Here is a 17,745-nt window from a genome sequence, read left to right as displayed (position 1 = left end):
TTCTAGCTTCCTCTCAGCTGCTTCTAACTTCCCCTCAACAGCCCTCCGTTCATCGCGTTCGTTACTTAGCGCTGCCTCCAGTTCTGCAACCCGCTTAGCTAACCCCGAGTTATCCGCTTCTACGCGTTCTAGCCGCGACACCACTACGCATAACCGACACGTATCTGCCCCTTCGTCTGCCTCGCCGCCATCCAGCTGAAACTTCTCTGCGCCTACCTGCCGCGGACAGCTACCACACTGTACCAGCTTTCTACGCGTCATCTCGGCTGAAAAACCCGACCCAACGAGAAAGAACCGTGCAGGTAAATACTCAGCTTCGGCTGTCCTCCGCTGCCTCTGCCGTTTCGCTGTCCTCTGTAGAAACACGCTGTTATCGGAGCACCAGAAAGCACGTACGAACAGGTGGACTGCGCACTGCGCAGTCCCGCACTGCAGTCAGTCCCGGTCGACTGCGGACTGCGCACAGCACGCCCCCCCCCCCCCCCCCCCCCCCCCCCTTCACCCATCTCCTACTCTTCAGGTTCCCGCGTTACTAGCCCATTACATGTCCATTTATGCCCATTACATGTTCATTTACATGACATGTTACATGTCCATTTCACGTGACCACGCGTTCTCATTCCGCAGCTTCAAAAATGCAATGAACCTTCGTTCGAGCTCACGTTCTTCCCGCGTTTTATTTGCGCGTGGCGGCTGACGCGCATTAATTTATAATTTAAAATAAAGTCTCCACGGCAGCAGAACACCACGTTAGCGGGAAGCGTTCGTCAGCGTCCTTTTTCCTCCACGAACCACCTAGTGTAGACGACGTCCCCGGTAAACGTCGTCTGGGCAGCACTGGAGGCGAGCGCATCCGGGGACTTTTCGCACTTGACCATTCCGGCGGCCGAAGTGGACACCTTGACGCGCTTCGACGCCGATGGTCCGGACACGCTGCTAGATGACGCGCTGTTCACCGGAGCTACCGCGGCCGCGTCGTTCGCAGCCCTCTTCAAAAGGCGGTAGCGCTCCTTGGCTATCTTGCGGGGGTCTGCCTTGATCGCCGCCACCTCCTCTTCCGTTAGGTTCAGGCGCCTGCACAAAGAGGTGACAGCTGATGCAATCAAAGCGCGTGCGAGGTGTAGATTAGGTTAGGGGACCAACAAAAAATAAAGCTGACAGAGAACCGGTTGTTGTGGAGTGCATGCTGATTGATTGTAGGGTTTAACGCGCCGTAGTGGAGGGCTCTGGATTAATTTTGACCACCTGGGGATCTTTAACGTGCGCCGAAATCTCGAACACACGGGCGTTTTTGCTTTTCGCCTCCCACCAGAAAAGCGGCCGCCGCAGCCGGGAATCGAACCCGCGACCTCGTGCTCAGCAGCGCAACGCCTTAGCCACTGAGCCACCGCGGCGGGTGCGGAGTGCATGTGCTCTACCTCGTATGGAGGCCAGCGTTTTGTATAGTGTATATACTAACCACAAGGAATTTCTAAATGAGCTCGCGTAGATAATTTTAATTTAGCACTAAACTTTAAGTTTGAAAGGTGGCACCATGTAATGTCGAAACATAACATTACCCTACGTATACAAAAATCCCTCGGTTTCAATTTAAGATTACAAAAAAAACCGCACAAAGTATTTGATCAGTTTTGAAATGCGACTTCATCTCAGGTGCAGTTATAAGTTGCAGCGCGGTTCACTGTCCCGGTTACCAGCATTCGTTTCCATACGCATGGCTGCCAGATCTAAAAAAATTCCGCTTTCAAACGGTACTGGGCCCTTACCAGGAAAACCGTTCCTGTTGAAGGTGCCCTAAGAGATGCCCGTTTAATTGGGATAGACAGAGTACACATTGCAAAAATCGGTTGTCTGTCCCTTTAACACTATCTGGTGGTGTAAGAAACCCAGCGGGGCATCCATCCAGACCACATCAGCAGCAGCAGTGCCCGAAAAGCAGAGAAAAGAGGCAAATAAAGCTTAAATAACAAAAGACAGATCAGGGCTAGTTGGTTGAACATAATGAATAAATTTGAGGCGCTCTGTGTTTACGTGTTTCTTCTGGTCCCCGTTGTTTAGAGCCTCAAATTTATTCAAACAAAGCTTCGCTTCAAAAAAAAAATCGTGAGCCATTCTACGTGAAGGCAGATGACCAGTGGAGGTTTTTAACGGATTTGAGAGTTGACGGCGGTCATCCCTGAGAAAGACGTGTACTATCGGCGTTAAATGAAACGCGAACGTGCAAAATTGAAAAATAATGTTCGTAGAGTTCATATAATGTCTTGCTATTGGTATGTTTGGAAATCCACTTTTCCCTATTTTGTAACTAAGCCACGCATCATTTTGGCTTGCATGGAAAGAAGTCGCGCTATTTGTGTGTTCAGGTTCATATTTTTTACAAATAGGGGCCCGTTGAGAACAATGTGTAAGCTTGAGGTCCAAATCATATTTTGAAATGGCGCGCGACTGTGGTGGTGACTACTCACCGACACGTTTGCTTTCCAACGCCATTAAAAGACACTTCGAACTTCCAGAGTTTGTTCACAGACAAGAAAAATGCATGGAACCCCAGCAATTAAAAACTGGCTCAACCCGAGCGAATAACCGAAATTAACAGTACCCAGCGAAGACCTTGTCCTCTACGAGATTACCGTGATTAGACCTGCCAGCGCGCGCGCACAAGCGCGCCGAGCTCACCCCAAGACGCTGATCTCCCTGTTGGTGGCCGTCACCCGGGTGTTGGCGAGTCGGGCGGTGTCAAGGCGCTGCTTGAAGTTCCGGGCGATGCGCAGGGTCACGCGCTCTTGGACGTCGCCGGGGCTGACGCGGGACATGAGCTGCTCCTCGCACAGCTCGCGGAACAGCGGCAGGGTCTCCGGTCGCAGGGCGTCGCGAAGGTTGGTGTAGACGGCCGGAACCAGACAGAAGACGTCGAAGGCCGCGTGGAAGATCACGTCCTCCGCAAGCGGCCGTCCGCTGCTGCAACGCGTCTGTGGCCGCGCGAGTCAGAGTGTCTCAATTAAAGTGGGACACGCAACTTTGTTCGCTTTGAAATAACTAGCTTTCTGATAACTCGGCTATGAAACGCGTCTTTTAGACCGAAAAAATAAAATGGGGAAAGTATCCCGAAACTTTCGAATTTCGCGTTACAGTGACGTATTACGGGCAGAAGTGTGTAATGTGTGTGCCAGCTCTAACTGCATGTTAGCATTGAAGCGATACATTGAAACGGAAGTAGATGTCCCACTACAAATCGCTCAGCAATGCTTCTCGGCGGTGGCTTAACCCTGCTCCCGACAATCGCACAAACAAAAGATCCTGTGACGTCAGAAAAATCTCCGGAAAGCGGCTCTAAATGTTGACACTTCGTCTGTTTCCTCTAATATCTCGATTATCTATTTGAAGTTTGCGACAAAATTGGTACAATTGTTGTCGGGACGAAGCAGTGCTTTTAACGAAGCAGACTTCTATATTTTGGCCCCTTTAATTAAAGAGGGCGAAGGTGGCGGGATGTTACCTTAGCTCCCCGCGGATTGGTGGGGCCTCCGTAGTGGGCGCTTATGTTGTCCAGGGAGAGCAAGTTCACTGTGTGAGGGTGCGCTCCGCGGTTTTGGTGCTGCAGGGCCGCGTGAGCCGCCTGGCGGTGGAAAACGAAACAAAAAAAAAAAAAAACACTTTCCTAAGAGAAAGATGGTGAAAACGCGAAGTTGTCTTTAATGGAGTCGAAGCCAAAGACCAATGTATTTCATCATCATCATCATCCCTAACCGTGTGTGCTGCTAAACTATGTATTGCGTATTACGAGAGTTCCGTTGGCTGTGCAAAGACATGCCATTACTATGTCACGTGGTGCATGACTGATGTACCCTTTGTGAAGCTTTTCCTGCAGTGTGATTCACTCGGACGTCGACACCATCACTGAGGCGTAGACAGCTTTGGCCTAAAAACGACAAGTCAGTATTTCTTTGGTCTTGCGCAGTTGGGACGCATTGCGTAAGCGCCTTTATACATAGATTGCTTCGATGCTCCTGTGACCCTACATGGTGCCCCTTGAATTACGACACGACAAGCTGCCCATGCGTCTGTCACCTCCCGCATGTCCGCGCACAGATCTACTTCAAACTGCAAAACAATCCGTGAAAGCTATCCGCAACACCTGCAGTTCTGGGGCCGCCGCTTTCTTTTTGCCGAGATGGCAGTCGGAGGCACATCTGCGAGCCCCCTCCTCTCCCTCCCTCCTCCCCCACCCCTCTCTAGAGCTCTCTCTCCTCTCTCTCTTTTAATCATTCTCTCTCCCTCTATCTTTTGGGAAGCCGGCTGCCCAATTGTGCGGTTCTGGCAAAGCGTGCTATCGACACCGCACATTGGAAATACGCGGACGCGGGTTTTGTATTTCGCTTCAGCGGTGCATTTCCAGTTATTTGTAGATGCTCTATTGCCCTTGCTCGGCGAGCGAACGTCTCGGAGCGCGAATAACGTGAACGAAGCCTTGCTGAGCTAGTTTATCCTTCCAGCATATTAAGTGGGAAAAAAAAAAACAAAAAAAAAACGTGATATCATCTTGCGACCGTCGACGAGTAGATGCAGAAAGAGAAATCACTCACGTGGGTGTCGAACACGGCTTGCAGCTTTACTCCAAATTGGAAGAAAATTGACGCTCCCGCTTTCTTGCTGTTGTGCATCACCTGTGGGGGAGTGAAAAAAATGGCCGCGTATCTGCTCCTTTCGTTGCAAATGCCGTCAAAAGACGATAGTCTTTATCGGCTTTTGCGAAGTAAATGTCTCCCTTCGCTTTCCCGCTCACCTCTCATGTTGTTCCTCTTGCGTCGCGCTCCTCCCAAGGTAAAGACGCCAAAGGTTTGCTTAAATCATTTTAAATTTCCCGCGTTCCACTGCTCCAAACCGGGTGTCTCGATGCGAACGCTGCCGTACGTCGAAGACGCGCGTGAATCGAGGCGCCCTACTTCAACGTTTATAGAACCGCGTTTCCCTACTCCACGTGCGTTGCAAGCAGAACGTGGAACCTATCTAGTGGAACCTTGCGTAACTGTTGCCGGTTGATTTCTTAAAATGGCGCCAGAAGCTATAGTGGCGCGGGCGACAGCAGGCGACGGCGGAGTGAATTCTTTTTCTGCAGTTGATGAAGTATTTAATTTCGCAAATGTCAAGCATGTTTGATTTTTTTTATAAAGGAACACTGCAAATATCACTTCTGTATTGATTTGTTGTTTCATATTTGCGTAATGTCTTGTTCTTCTTCAACAATGTTGACAAGTATGAACATTACACCGGACATAGACGGGTAGATTTAGCTGTGACTATATAAGACTATTGCGCAGGCATGGTTTTGCTTTGGCCGGTTTGCTGAATCGAGTCACAGACGGACAGATAGACAGACAGATATACAGAAAGACCAAAATTTCTGGGTTTAAGTAGCCCAAGAAAGACTATCGTCTTTAATAACGGCAATTAGTATAGTATAACGTAAACGCTCGCTATTCTCAGCACACGACCCTTGCTTCGTTATATGCGATAATTCGTTATAAGATAAAATGATTTGTTCACCGTGTTTTTCGCTGGGGACAGTGCAACACTTTTAGGTAACAAACTCATTTTGAAGGCCATAATTTTGCATGTATACTAGTCTGCGGCGGAAGCAATTTCGAAAACCGGAAACGGGTCGGGAAGACATTGACAACGCTATGGCGTTGTGCAACGTTTGCACCGAAAACATGACGCTTGCAGAGATGCAAGTAGACGGCGTTCTCACACGAAGGGGGATTTTAACGCAAGGAACCATTCGCGACTTCTTCAGTCCCATTTAAATGAAATAAAGTTCGTTTTCGCGACTCGCGGATTTTCCAGACTGCTCTTTATTTGGAATATTTCTCGTCCCCCTCCAGGTCCGGAAAATTGGTCGGCTACTGTATATTGACACACAGTTTTGAATCAAAATAATAACACAGATTGATTTTCAATCAGCGCCTCTGTTTCGGGTGGCTTCGTTGTTGACGAGATTGGGTAGTGCAATCCATGTCCTACACGAAGGCTGCATGTTACGCACCCGCGTTGAGTGTGAAGAATGCTTTACAGGCATGATTTCATTAAGAATAAGCGAATATCATGCATAAACCTGCTCGGCCTACGCAGATTCGACCTCGAAAAACTCGCCGTGAGTTAATGGAACACTGAAGTGAGCTTCAAAATGATCTTACTACCAGTTATAATCAACACGTAGCTCAGCTTCCGATATTTTCCAGTTAAGTTATACACTTTTAGCCAGGAAGGTGCGTTAAAGCGGCCATGCAGACAAAACGCATGTTCAGGTCATTCGAAAGATTTTCTCGTTAGAATAATACTGACACCCCTTTAAAGGTAAACTATTTGAGCTATATAATCAGGAAAAAGGAAATGGCCATGAGACTCCGCTGTTTATTTCCCGCACTATAACGTACGAAGTCATATGCACAGCCGTGCGGTGACTGAGGCCGGCAGAAGCAAACGCAAGTTACGCAGGGCTTATAAGCTTGCAGAACGAGCTATGTGTAACGTATATTCACTTAAAAGTAAGAATGAAGGGGTAAACAATGGAAGTTAAGGAAGTGCACGTAAACAGAAGTACCAGTGTGGTGCTGTTGGTACTGCGCTCACTATGCTTGTTACAGCTGCAAAGCAGTGGGAGCTTTGTGGTTGTCTCACACGATACTGGCAGACTGGCGTAAGCGACATTGTCTTACATGAACCTATTTGTCGAACATACCCCTTGTTTCACGAAACGATTACTACCTGTCGAAATAAAACAAGCAGATGTATATACGGTCAAAAACAAAGCAAAGGTGGACAGTGGTGCAGACCAGTATGGTGGCGCCATCTGGGAGGACTGAATGTAAACAAAGCTCCGAAATCCACTGCAGATTTAACAGCGCACACCAATTTCGCTTGAAAACCCTTCGTTGGGAGGTCATCACCATAATCATCATCATCAGGATGCAGGCCTTTCCCACTGACCTCCAACGGGGGTCCACAGTTTACCCCCGAATTTCTCCACTTCATCCCTTCATCTCGTTAATGGCCTTCCTCTTCCTCATAACCGTGCAAAACTGCCATCGGGGGAAAACCTCTGTCAGGCTTCTAGCCTTTTAAGTGCGAATGCACTTCTTAAGCGACCCTGAACCTGCGTCCACCGGCGATGTCCGCGCTCGTGCGAATGCGCCGCTGACATGGCACATACCCACGTGGGGGATTGGCCAAGAATCGGGCGTGAGAAGGGCTAATGCACCTGCTTAAAAGAGTACTGACACGAAATTTCAAAGCTGAGATCCGCTCTAGCAATCAAGTACAACGACAACACAAATAGGTGTCTGTGAATAAATGCATCTTTCTTTCTTTGTAGTTGTGTGTGTGTGTGTGATCTCTTTCGCGAACATTACCGAACCGCGCAAATTCAACTCGTGCATTCGCACTTTCACATTCTTCCCCTCGGGGAAATGCGGGGAATTTTGCTTTTCCCCCGGTCTTTCCGTCATTTCGCACCCTGTATGCGGAAAGAAAAATAAACTTCAACTTCATCTCTTGGTATCCGCTCCGTTACTCTAATTGTCCATCGGTTGTCGGTTCGTTTTATTTTCTCTAGTTTGTTCTCTGATCCAGGTAGCTCGTTTCCTGTCCCCGAGTCTTAACATTATTTGTTCCATGGCCCGTTTAGCCGGCTTAGTTTGCCTTTTAGTTGTTTAGTCGGGTGCCAAGTTTCAGCTCCGTATGTCATCACCGGCGGTATGCACTGGTATATTTTTTTTGAGTGGCAAAGGTAGCTTACTTAGGATTATTTGGGAGTGCTCCCGAGTGCACCCCAACCAATATCTATCCTGCGACGGATTTCTCTCGGGGTTGGGGCCAGCACTAACCACCTGTCCGAGGTAGTTATATTCATTTACTTCTAGCTCGTTTCCTAAGCTGAAGAGGACGTTTTTTGGCATGTTTATTTCTGATTACATTAGATTTATTTACTTTTGGCCCTACAGCCGTGCTTTCTAATTTAGTTCCTCAAGCATTCTTTGCGTGTGTTCTGAAGTCTCACTCAGCAAGACTGTCGTCCGCAAACATCAGATGGCTCCAGTATTCTACGTTTATACTTAATCCTATGCTTTCCCAGTCAATATTTCTAAACACCACCTCGAGAAACGCTGTGAATAGTTTTGGCGAGATGGTATCTCCCTGTCTTACTCCCTTTCGGATCGGGAATTTATCGTTTTGATTGTGATGCGTTATCCTGCCCATGCATTCCTTATGTATGTCTTCTGGAACTCTTATGTAGGGATCCTCTATTTCCTGGTCATTTAGTGCCTCTAGCACGGATACGGTGAGTACGGAATCGAACGTTTTCTCAGTCTATAAATGCCACGTAAAGGGGTTTGGTGTATTCTGTGGATTTTCTATCCCCTGACTGACGCCATGGATGTGATCCATGGTTGAATACCCTTTTCCTACACCCAGCCTACAGGCTGTGACGTCATGGCAGACGTCACAAAACACTATTTGGCGGGAGAGTCAAAATTGTAACTAAAAATGATTAATTTCACAGCGAATAAATGCTCGTCTGCTGCCAGACAAGCGCTGGAGGCACTGTAAAACTCCAAATCTTTCGGATAAAACGAACTTGTATTTTGTGTGCATGGCCATTTAGCTCGCGCCGTCACTCCCGCCAATCGATGACGCCGGCTACTACGACGTCACACTTACGAGACCGCAGGGAACGCTCTTGCAAGGCGTGTATTTGGGAGTGTCAAGATATTGTATAATAAAATTGCTATAGAGTTAACGGTCCTCACGTAAGATCTAACCTAACAGTCCTCGTGTAAGAGGATGTTAATTTCATAATAAATCGTAGTCTGTCTTGCGTTTATTATTTGTATACGTGTTGCGTAGTAATTATATTGCGTCAGGAAGACATAAAATAGCACTTAATCAGAATTACCATCTCTCAAGTAATCTTTTTTGTTCAAGTAATCTTTTTTGTCCCGTGTTTCCCTATATTGGACGCTCGAGCAAGCGACATAGGCCGTGCAACATGAATGTGAGCAGTGCGCTTGTTGAATTAAGCTGATGAATCGGTATTAGTCCAGCAGTTTTATGGGATGATTGAGCGACCGTGTTGAACTGTTGGTGCTTTTGTGCCATCATAAACAATAACATTTTTTGGCTTTTCTATCGTAGATACAGGTCGCGCACGTCTTCGTTTGACGTCTTGCTTTCATGTAAAAATGTATGGTGCCTATATTTTGTATGTTGGAGGCCTAAAAAGTTTTGCCTGCCTACTTTGGCGCCTAAAACGCTCTTTTTGATGGCTCAAAATTCGGCATCTACTAATACCTGTTTTCAGAGCTGCCTCTATTGCATCATTGCTGCCCGTATCGCGTCACGGTAGCTCGAATTAAAATATCGCCCCCTTCCAAGCCTACCTTTCAGCCTGTGTTGTCGCAAATACCGTTTTGCCACTCGTACGCTATAGACACCAAGTTTCTTGCCCCCCTCCTACTCCCCCGCTGCGAATGCATGATTATGCAATCTATAAACCTGTAAAACATGCTTTACCGCATGCACGCGTGCATACCATGCGGCAATCATGTAGGAGGAAAGTATTTCAATATTTCTTGCGTTGTTTTTAGTTCTTTCAAACTGACTCCTTTAACCCCCCAAATAAAATGCTGCGTACGCGACTGTCGCGCGAAGACGGGTATTTTTGCCGTCCCGTCGACTATCACGCCACAAGTAAAATGAGAGCACCAGCATTAACATTAGCGGACGCATTAGTTCCGAATGGCCTGTTGGAAGTGATCAGTCGGTCCCGTCATAAGGCTAAGTGGACGACTTAGTGGGCAGGTTGGGTGGAAATGTATTAGTGCGCACGAACTCACCTTGACGATGTCGGACTCGAGCAGCTCCTGCAGGCGGCCGTCGCTGACGAGCGACGGCTGCAGCAGCACGTCGAAGATGTAGGCGTCTCCCGTGGGCGTGGCCAATTGGATGAGCGACAGCTTGCCCCTGCGGCACCGCTGGCAGGAGTCCGTGGCCAGGGCGAGCAGCTGGCATCCGCCCAGCAGCTGCACGACTTCCCGGCACTCCTGGACCTGCGGTTAGTCATGGTGATGATTAGAGGCCCTCCCTTTGTATCGGGACGTCGGTTGTCCCCAACCGACTTGCCTGCGTTATTCTCTTGCACACCTGTTTACCACTACCCCCTTATGTTCTAAATTCTGATTCGGTATATTGCTTTTCCTACGTCCCACTCTCTTCCCTACTTTTCTTACACCACCACTCCAGCCGCCTCTTCGTCACCTCTATGGCCCTGAAGCAACACCACCTAGAACTAGTTCTAGGTGGTGTTGCCTGAAGTTGAGCCTCCTCCTCACACCAAAACCCAAAGCCTCCGTCAACGTCACTTCCTCATCGTCCCGCGGCGCCGGCGGCCTATGACAACAGAGAGTTTTGGAAGTCCGGCCGTTCCGTAGCGTGCGTAGCTAGCGCATTGACCGGGACCCGTCTGGGCACTTGGGCATTCGTAATGGTAGGGGGATTAGTTCCACGGGCCTGCCTTCGCCATGCCCGCGCCTCCTCGCCCTTCCGCGCGCGCAGGCGAACGGAACGGACGGAAGCTCTCTAAGTTTTAGCAGTCCGTCCGTTCCGTCACGTACGTAGCTAGCGTGTTGACCCGGCCCCGTCTGGGCACTTGGGCGTTCGTCACGGTAGCGGGATTAGTTCCGCTGGCCTGCCTTCGCCGTGTCCGAACCTTCTCGCCCTTCCGCGCGCGCCGGCGCAGACCGGTCCCGGTGAACCCGGTAACAACGCAACAAACGGAACGGACGGACTGCTAAAACTAATATGTTCTACGGTTTCCCGATCCCTGCCGCAGCATACACAAGTTTCGTCCTGTTGCCTGTAGTTAGCCGTGTATGCTCGTGTTCTCAGACACCCCACCCGTGCTTCGAGAAGCAGTGCCCTGCTTCGGGTATTGCCATAGAAACATTCCTTCCTGATTTCAAGTTTCTCTGTCCTATAAGTCTCCATGGTTTTTCCCCTTCCATTCTCTGCACCCAATTGGTCGTCTCTGCTGCTTTTACCCGATTTTTAACTGTTGTGTATACCCCACCTTCCCCTACCGAATTTCCGCACCGCTTGGTCAGCTGTCTGGTCCTCCGTCTCCACCGCGTGTCCACGCTCCTCATATAAAGGTAGTTAAACACCCTCGCGGTCCATTTTTCTTCCTCCATGTCACAAAGCCGCTCCTCAAACTTTATCTTGCTCTGCGCCTCCCTCGCCTCGAAAGACGACCAGCCCATATCCTCCTGTACCGCTTCATTCGTAGTTTTGCTATGGGCCCCTAGGGCCAGCCTGCCTACCGCTCTCTGATTTACCTAAAAAAGAAACGTTGATGGCGCCCTCTATTGCTAGTCCATTCGCAGCGGTGCCTCAGTGGCTAAGGCTTTGCCCTCGGGCGATTTCATGTCCGCTTCAAAGTGTCCGTCTCGAGGGAGCCCTGATCGGCTGAAAGACCGGGTGTGACGCAGAACGTTCATTGGCGAGAGAAATAGAAAGAAAAACTACGTCACGACTGACACGAACGCGAATATGACACTTTCGAAACGGACGCAACTCAGGAACCCGCCCATGGTGGACTGAAGGCGAGTGTTACTCCCGCCAAATGCTTTTCGTCTTGCGCCGATTTGTTTCACGCGGGTGTCCGCGTCACGTGGGTGTCCATTTTGCTCGCGCCGATGAAGCGCTAAAGTACTTTTGATGTAACAAAAGCTTGATGAGGGCGATTTGGTACGTGATGCTAAAAAAATTACTCAGCGCTGAAACAGGGACGAAGAAGAAACAGGAAACACGCAACGCAGTGCTTTTTTAGTATACTTTTGATCCACGTTGGCATCTCGTACCGCTGCTACCAGTTGTCAATAAACGAAATTAATTTATTGATCACTAGTTTATTATTAAAACAAAATCGTGAGCCATTCTGCTCGGAAGGTGGATGAACAGGGAAGCTTTTTAGAACAAGGAATAGATGGGATACAGAATCCGCCCCCTCCCCTTAGAACGAACGAGCGATTAGAAGTCTTCACTGCGCAAACACACGAGGCTCTGGCTTGACCTTGGCTCAGTTTGAAGGTTAACTAGATTGCCGCTACGAGGAACGAGTCGTTTTCCGGGTTTCACCTGTGGTAAAAATTCAGTGCCCGTCCACTTTGTGAAGAAGGATGACCAAAGTTGTGGCGCCGAGCCGCAGCGTATGCGACAATATGCTTTGACCGGTTCGTAGTCCAAGTGGTGAACTAGAGTTTTATTCCAGTGGGAAAACATGGGGCTGTTCGTTTCCTTCCCGTATTTCTAGAAGGCGAGAATTCGGCAATATTCACAACTTCAGTGTGAACTATGTAATGTAACTCGGAAAAGTAAAAAAAAAAAAAAAAAAACTCGGCGCAATGGTAAAGGCGTCTTAGCGCCTGATTATAATGTAATTTGTTTCGTAATAGTTTCAATAAAACAAGAGTTGAGTCACTTTCTGTAATGACACTTCCAAAGAAGATTATGTGCTTCACTGCTCAAAACTCAATGTCGGAAAGCCATCTTGCAAAAGACCAAACTTGCCACAATCTCCTTGAAGTCAGCTTCACCTGTGTACACAAGTGCATTGCTGGGAAGACTTGTGAGAAACGTAAGCCGTATTAAAAATATGAAGGCCCTAGGGCTTTTTTTTTTACTTTTTAGAATAGTTAGACCGCCTGCTGGGTCCTAACCCTAGACGGCCTTGCTGTAATAAGTTTCGGTTGAAAGGATACAAACCGTGGAGATGACGTGCACGCGGAGCTCAGCACTGTCGCGGGCTTCCGCACCAACCTCCGCCATCTTCCGCTGTGGAAGCGCCGGGAAAGAAGAAAGGGAGTGCCGCAGGGTGGTGTTTGTCTCTCCTCCTCTTCGGCGCTCAGCCGCAGCAGGTGGCCGCGGTAAGCTCCCCTCACGCCGGAGTCCACTCCAACCGCGACACCACGGCGCAACAGATCTGCGAGACAGTTGGTTGCGCTCGTTCGAAACCATCGGAGAAGAGCGATGAATGCGACACTTTCACGTGAGGAAGCTTCATGTACTATAGTTTTTTGTTTTGTTGCACAAGCTACGTGAAGTCTGGCCCATGCTACATTGTTCTCAACAATCCCCCCACAGAGTAGGCGGCAAACATGTGCGTCCGAGCGATCCGGTTCACAACGCGGCGCGGCTACTTTACCTAGCAGGTTCGACGCGCGCGGGAGCCACCGATCCGGCGGTCTTCTGGCAGGCAAACCAACGTTTATTGGAGCGGGAGACGCGTGCGCAGACGCGTAATTTTCCGCTCGTGTGTCGCCGGGAAATCCTAGGGTGGCCGGCTCAAGAAAAGCGGCAATAGGCGTCGGGACCTTGGGAAGACACTTCCGACCCCCCACCCGCCAACCCGCTGGGCAGATAGAACCGTAAGGCGCGCCCCAACGCCTATTGTCGCTTTACTTCAGTCGTAGAATGTCACGTGAGTTATATGAGCAATTATGTAGCATACACTGTGCTCTACGAAGCTTGTGAAATGAACTACAGATTGTCATTACTCGGCTCTGAAAATTAAATTTGAGCAGCTCTTTCAACCGTGTACCTGTGCACCCCGAATTTCTGCCGCGGATCACTCCCTCTACAAAGTTCGCCGTCATTTGGTTCAGATTTGAGTACAGAATGTTATGTGCAAGTGGCTTTAAGAGTAAAAGGAGCATGGCTTCGTGAAATTACGATAACTTTTATTTTATGCCGCTGCGAGCATAAATAGAATATATGTGCGGCCCGATTTTATTTTAGAATGGCTTTCTTGAAAACTCAGCTAGAGGTTTCTGGCTAGGCACATGGCCGAGCAATCCAATCAAAATCTCCAACCCGTGCTCCGTTTATTTTTGGTGCAACTGTACGCCTTGCTCTAAGCAAAACGATTGTGCGTTTTAAAGTACACGTACACGCGTAACGAGGCATCGTCGTCACTGCCATCATCGTAATTTATTTGCACACCAGTGGGTGACCACTGATGTGCAGCAAATGACGCGCCAGTATAGAGTGACGAAATCCGGCTGTGCATAAGAGGCGGTCCCTGGTATCATTACAGGTCTTTGACTATGTCTAGGCAAAATAATTCTATTTTCATAGTAAATTTAACAAATTTTCTTTACAAGCGCCCGCAGGATCGAACGTAGCTGCACATGGGCACGGAGGCTGCGGATGTTCAGTGCCCACGACGAATTGCCCGCAACAAGCGGCTAGCCAGTGCTGCCACTGCTACTGATTAATTAGTAGATCTGATTTTGTTTAATTTCTGCTGATTTAGTGATAAGACTGCAAAATCTACTGATTTTTTTGCTTTCTGCACATCAGGATAACAAAATTTACTACTATTTCGACCCCAGTTTGAGTTAATCGGGGCGTCGTCATTGTTTCGAGAACCTGTTCTAATTGGCTTTGAGGGTCGTGAAGAACTGAAAGCCAACCAAAAGAAAAAAAATTGATACAATCCATGATGAAAGGGGGTTGGAAAGCAAAGCCTTAAACGGCACCTACCGCAATTGCCCATGCCACGTCACTTGAATTGACACACGCGGCTCTACAAAGAGTGAAACCAGCCGTTACTTGGAATTCGCGGGGGCGGGGGTGGCGTCTCGAACGCAGCAGCAGCGTCGGCCACGGTCGGGCTAGAGCGGCGGACTCCGCCGCCCCGCCACTGTAGCCCGGCCGTGAGGCGGGAGAAAGAAAACGGAGAGGAGTGTCTTTAGAAGGGTGACGCAGAGAAACTTAGCCATCCTGATGTGCTAGCTTGGGGCTACACCACCGCGCGACACAAGCGCAGACACCGAAGCGATTCAGCGTGTAAGCTTAGTGATTCCCATTTATTGCAATTTAAACTAGTTAGTTTAGTAAGTTCGAGAATTGCGAGAGAGCTGAGGGAACTTCTATAATCGCTATTTATCGGAACCAGTTGCTCCTTTCGCCTTTTGTAGTACATCTTAAAACGCAACCGAATCGGTATTCACCAATTTAGAAAACGGAGTCCCATTCGTGGCAAGCTGTGCGCATAAGGTAGCGTTTTTCTTGCAGCCAGATGTCCATACGTGGTTTGTACATTTTGTTTGCCGCCCTGCAAACCAATCCTTAACGTATCTTTGCCGTGCGACCACTTAATTCCGTCTGGTGCGGTTACCCTGGAGGTGCTGCAGCTGTAGACCAAGTTAATGAAGCCGTGCGAAGGCAGCGCGCAAATGGACGCGAAACCACGCCATAACAGGCCCAAAACAACCGCCGCTAAAGCAGACGACAAAGCCGTACCGCCGCCGCCGGCGATCAGGCACTTCCGTGCGGGGAACGCTGGGCAAATTCGTCGGGGCATGTACAGTGTGCTCCGTGAATGAAACCCCCCTCCCCCCTCCCGCCTCCGCCGCGTTAGGAGTTTGTTGTCCCGCGCACGCTACGAAAGAACCGTTGGGTGGTAGAGCTAGAAAGCTTTGCTTTAAAAATGTACAGTTTCCGATACGACTTCATTGCGAACCCCTCAAAATTCAGTAGGAACGAAGCAAATGCATGTTTTATTGTATTGATTTGCGTCAGTTTAATAAAACTCATCGGACTTTACCTAATAAAAACAGACGACAGTACCCGCAATACACGAATCAGCTGCTTGCGACGCCGACGCGCACAAAGCATATAGTACCCGAAAAGAAATAAAAAGAAGAGAACCATAGTTGCATTTGCGTATCTTCACCCCACGCAGCGCCACCATACACGTGCGCGTGCACGAATTGGCAAACGAACGTTAAAAAAGAAGTTTGAAATGGAAAGTTGCTCTTTCTTGCTTGTTTTGAATAGTAAAATCTGCTGATGTCTGCTGAATACTGAGCAAAATTTCATTGATTTCTGCTGATTTCTCAAGCAAAAACGTACTACTACTTTTTCTCTGCCTATGGCAGCACCGCGGCTAGCGTACGCTAACGCTACGGCGGCGGGTTACCGATACCGTGCACTGCGCATGCGCGCGAAGGGGCGGAGACGAGCGAGAACCACTTTATTTTGGCCGTACCTCACAAAAACGAATGCGCGGGCTCGGCTTAGCGTATACGCTAGCCGCCATGGATGATAAAACTCTACACCCTCAGCCAAGCCCGCGGCATCCGTTCGCCGTACTCGAGGTATAGGCTTAGCTGACCTTAGCTTAGTTGGCTGGCTTTCTCAGCTAGAGAATTGTAGCCGATCGCGTCACCGTGTCAAGGTGATGCTCAATGCAGCCGGGGAACGAAAGGTACTCGCCTTAGGGCGCCCGGCGCGACGACCGGAGGCGACAAGCGGCGGAGCGGGGAGCGGGGAAGCCGGTCTCTTCGGCGGCGGTTCAGTGTTCTGTGGCGTGAGACGTGGCACGCGCCCTGCCCCGTGGCTCGCGCCCCAAGTTGATGATGATGGTTAATGCGATGGTAGCGACGAAGGAGGGCAGGACGTCCCAGGCTTGAACCTTTGAGCTTATAGAGCGGCGTCTTATTGGACCTCTTTCGGTACGACTGAGTTCTTGCTGGCGCCACCCCGTACCGCCACATGGCAGTGTTGCCCTCTCACCTACAACCGGAGTACAGCATGCAGCATGCGAGAGGGCAGCATCACGCCAGGAGGCTATCCAAGAACACAGAGAGGAGGAGGAATAAACGTTTATTGTGCACACCACGATGTGCTCAGCCTCCCAAGTCCAGGAGGCCGCGAGTCCGAGCTGCGTCCAGAGCTCGGAGATATAAACGTTTAATGAAAACGAGCAAATTTGGATGGCAGGGGCACCAGCCCTGTGGGGGGCATCCTTAGTCCGGGATGCCCTGGTCCTGGCTGGCCGCCCGGACTCTAGCGACGACTTCGTGTTGCTCCGCAAGGTCCGAGCTGCTCAGCCGGTCCAACCACTGCTCGTAAGTAGGGTTGGGATTGGAGATAAAGACGGGGATTGCTGGCATTCCCATGCCAGGTGGTATACGGTGCCAGGGGATGGGCAGTAGGCCCAGGTCGTGTAGTATTGGGTAGGGTACATTTTGTGGAGGAGTGTACGGTGGGGGTAAGTGTTAGTTTGTAGCCTTCGGAGGGTAGTGGCTTTGATACGACTAAGGCGAGGGTGAGGAGGAGGATATCTGCGGCGGCTGAGGCGGTAGTGGGTGAGGAGATCGCAGGGGGAGTGAGAGGGGTATCTGGGCAAGGAGGCTGCCGGTCGGAGATGGCCTGGCGGGCATACTCGCAGGCAGCGGCGTGGGCCGCATCGTTTCCGGGGATGTCAGCGTGGCCGGGTGCCCAGATGAGTGGGATGTCGGGTAGTTCGTAATTAGCCTGAAGGATGCGGAGAGCTGTGGTAGTAATGCGGCCGCGAAGATATCGGCGGCATGCCTCCTGCGAGTCACTAAGTACGGTGACGTACTTAGTGATTTTAGGGGCGAAGCTCCTTAAGTCATGGGTCTGTCCATCCCTTGTGTCTCGTGGTACGTGACTGTCGCATGCTTTCGGAGATGTCGCAAAGTGGGCCGCGTTGCACGCGCAAGAACCGGCTGCAACCGGCAGCGCAAACTCGGCACCGGGAGCGCGAGCTTGTCTGTGTTCGCCAACGGAGGCGCGAGCGCACGTGCACTGCGAGGGGGAGATCACGCAAGAGATCACGCCACGAACGCAGGCAGTCGCTCTCGGAGATCGAACGAGACG

The 17,745-nt window shown here is 49.9% G+C and overlaps 1 protein-coding gene across 1 annotated transcript; it reads right to left on the bottom strand.

Annotated features, from left to right (window-relative positions):
* Positions 1–529: 529 nt before the first annotated feature.
* Positions 530–13,670, bottom strand: LOC144153264 (uncharacterized). The gene is made up of 6 exons (XM_077684915.1): positions 12,820–13,670; positions 9,894–10,106; positions 4,584–4,664; positions 3,497–3,658; positions 2,677–2,969; positions 530–1,074 (listed from the first exon to the last, which is right to left on the bottom strand). Exons 1-6 carry the CDS (start codon positions 13,069–13,071, stop codon positions 768–770), a joined length of 1,308 nt encoding a protein of 435 aa, XP_077541041.1. The 5' UTR covers positions 13,072–13,670; the 3' UTR covers positions 530–767.
* Between the last annotated feature and the right edge of the window lie 4,075 nt (positions 13,671–17,745).

The sequence above is a fragment of the Haemaphysalis longicornis genome, unplaced genomic scaffold (assembly GCF_048455015.1).
Source record: "Haemaphysalis longicornis isolate Haplotype H1 unplaced genomic scaffold, Haemaphysalis longicornis Haplotype H1 scaffold_9, whole genome shotgun sequence".
Taxonomy (NCBI): domain Eukaryota; kingdom Metazoa; phylum Arthropoda; class Arachnida; order Ixodida; family Ixodidae; genus Haemaphysalis; species Haemaphysalis longicornis.
The sequence above is the reverse complement of the archived record's forward strand: the minus strand, read 5'-3'. Positions and strand labels throughout refer to the sequence as shown.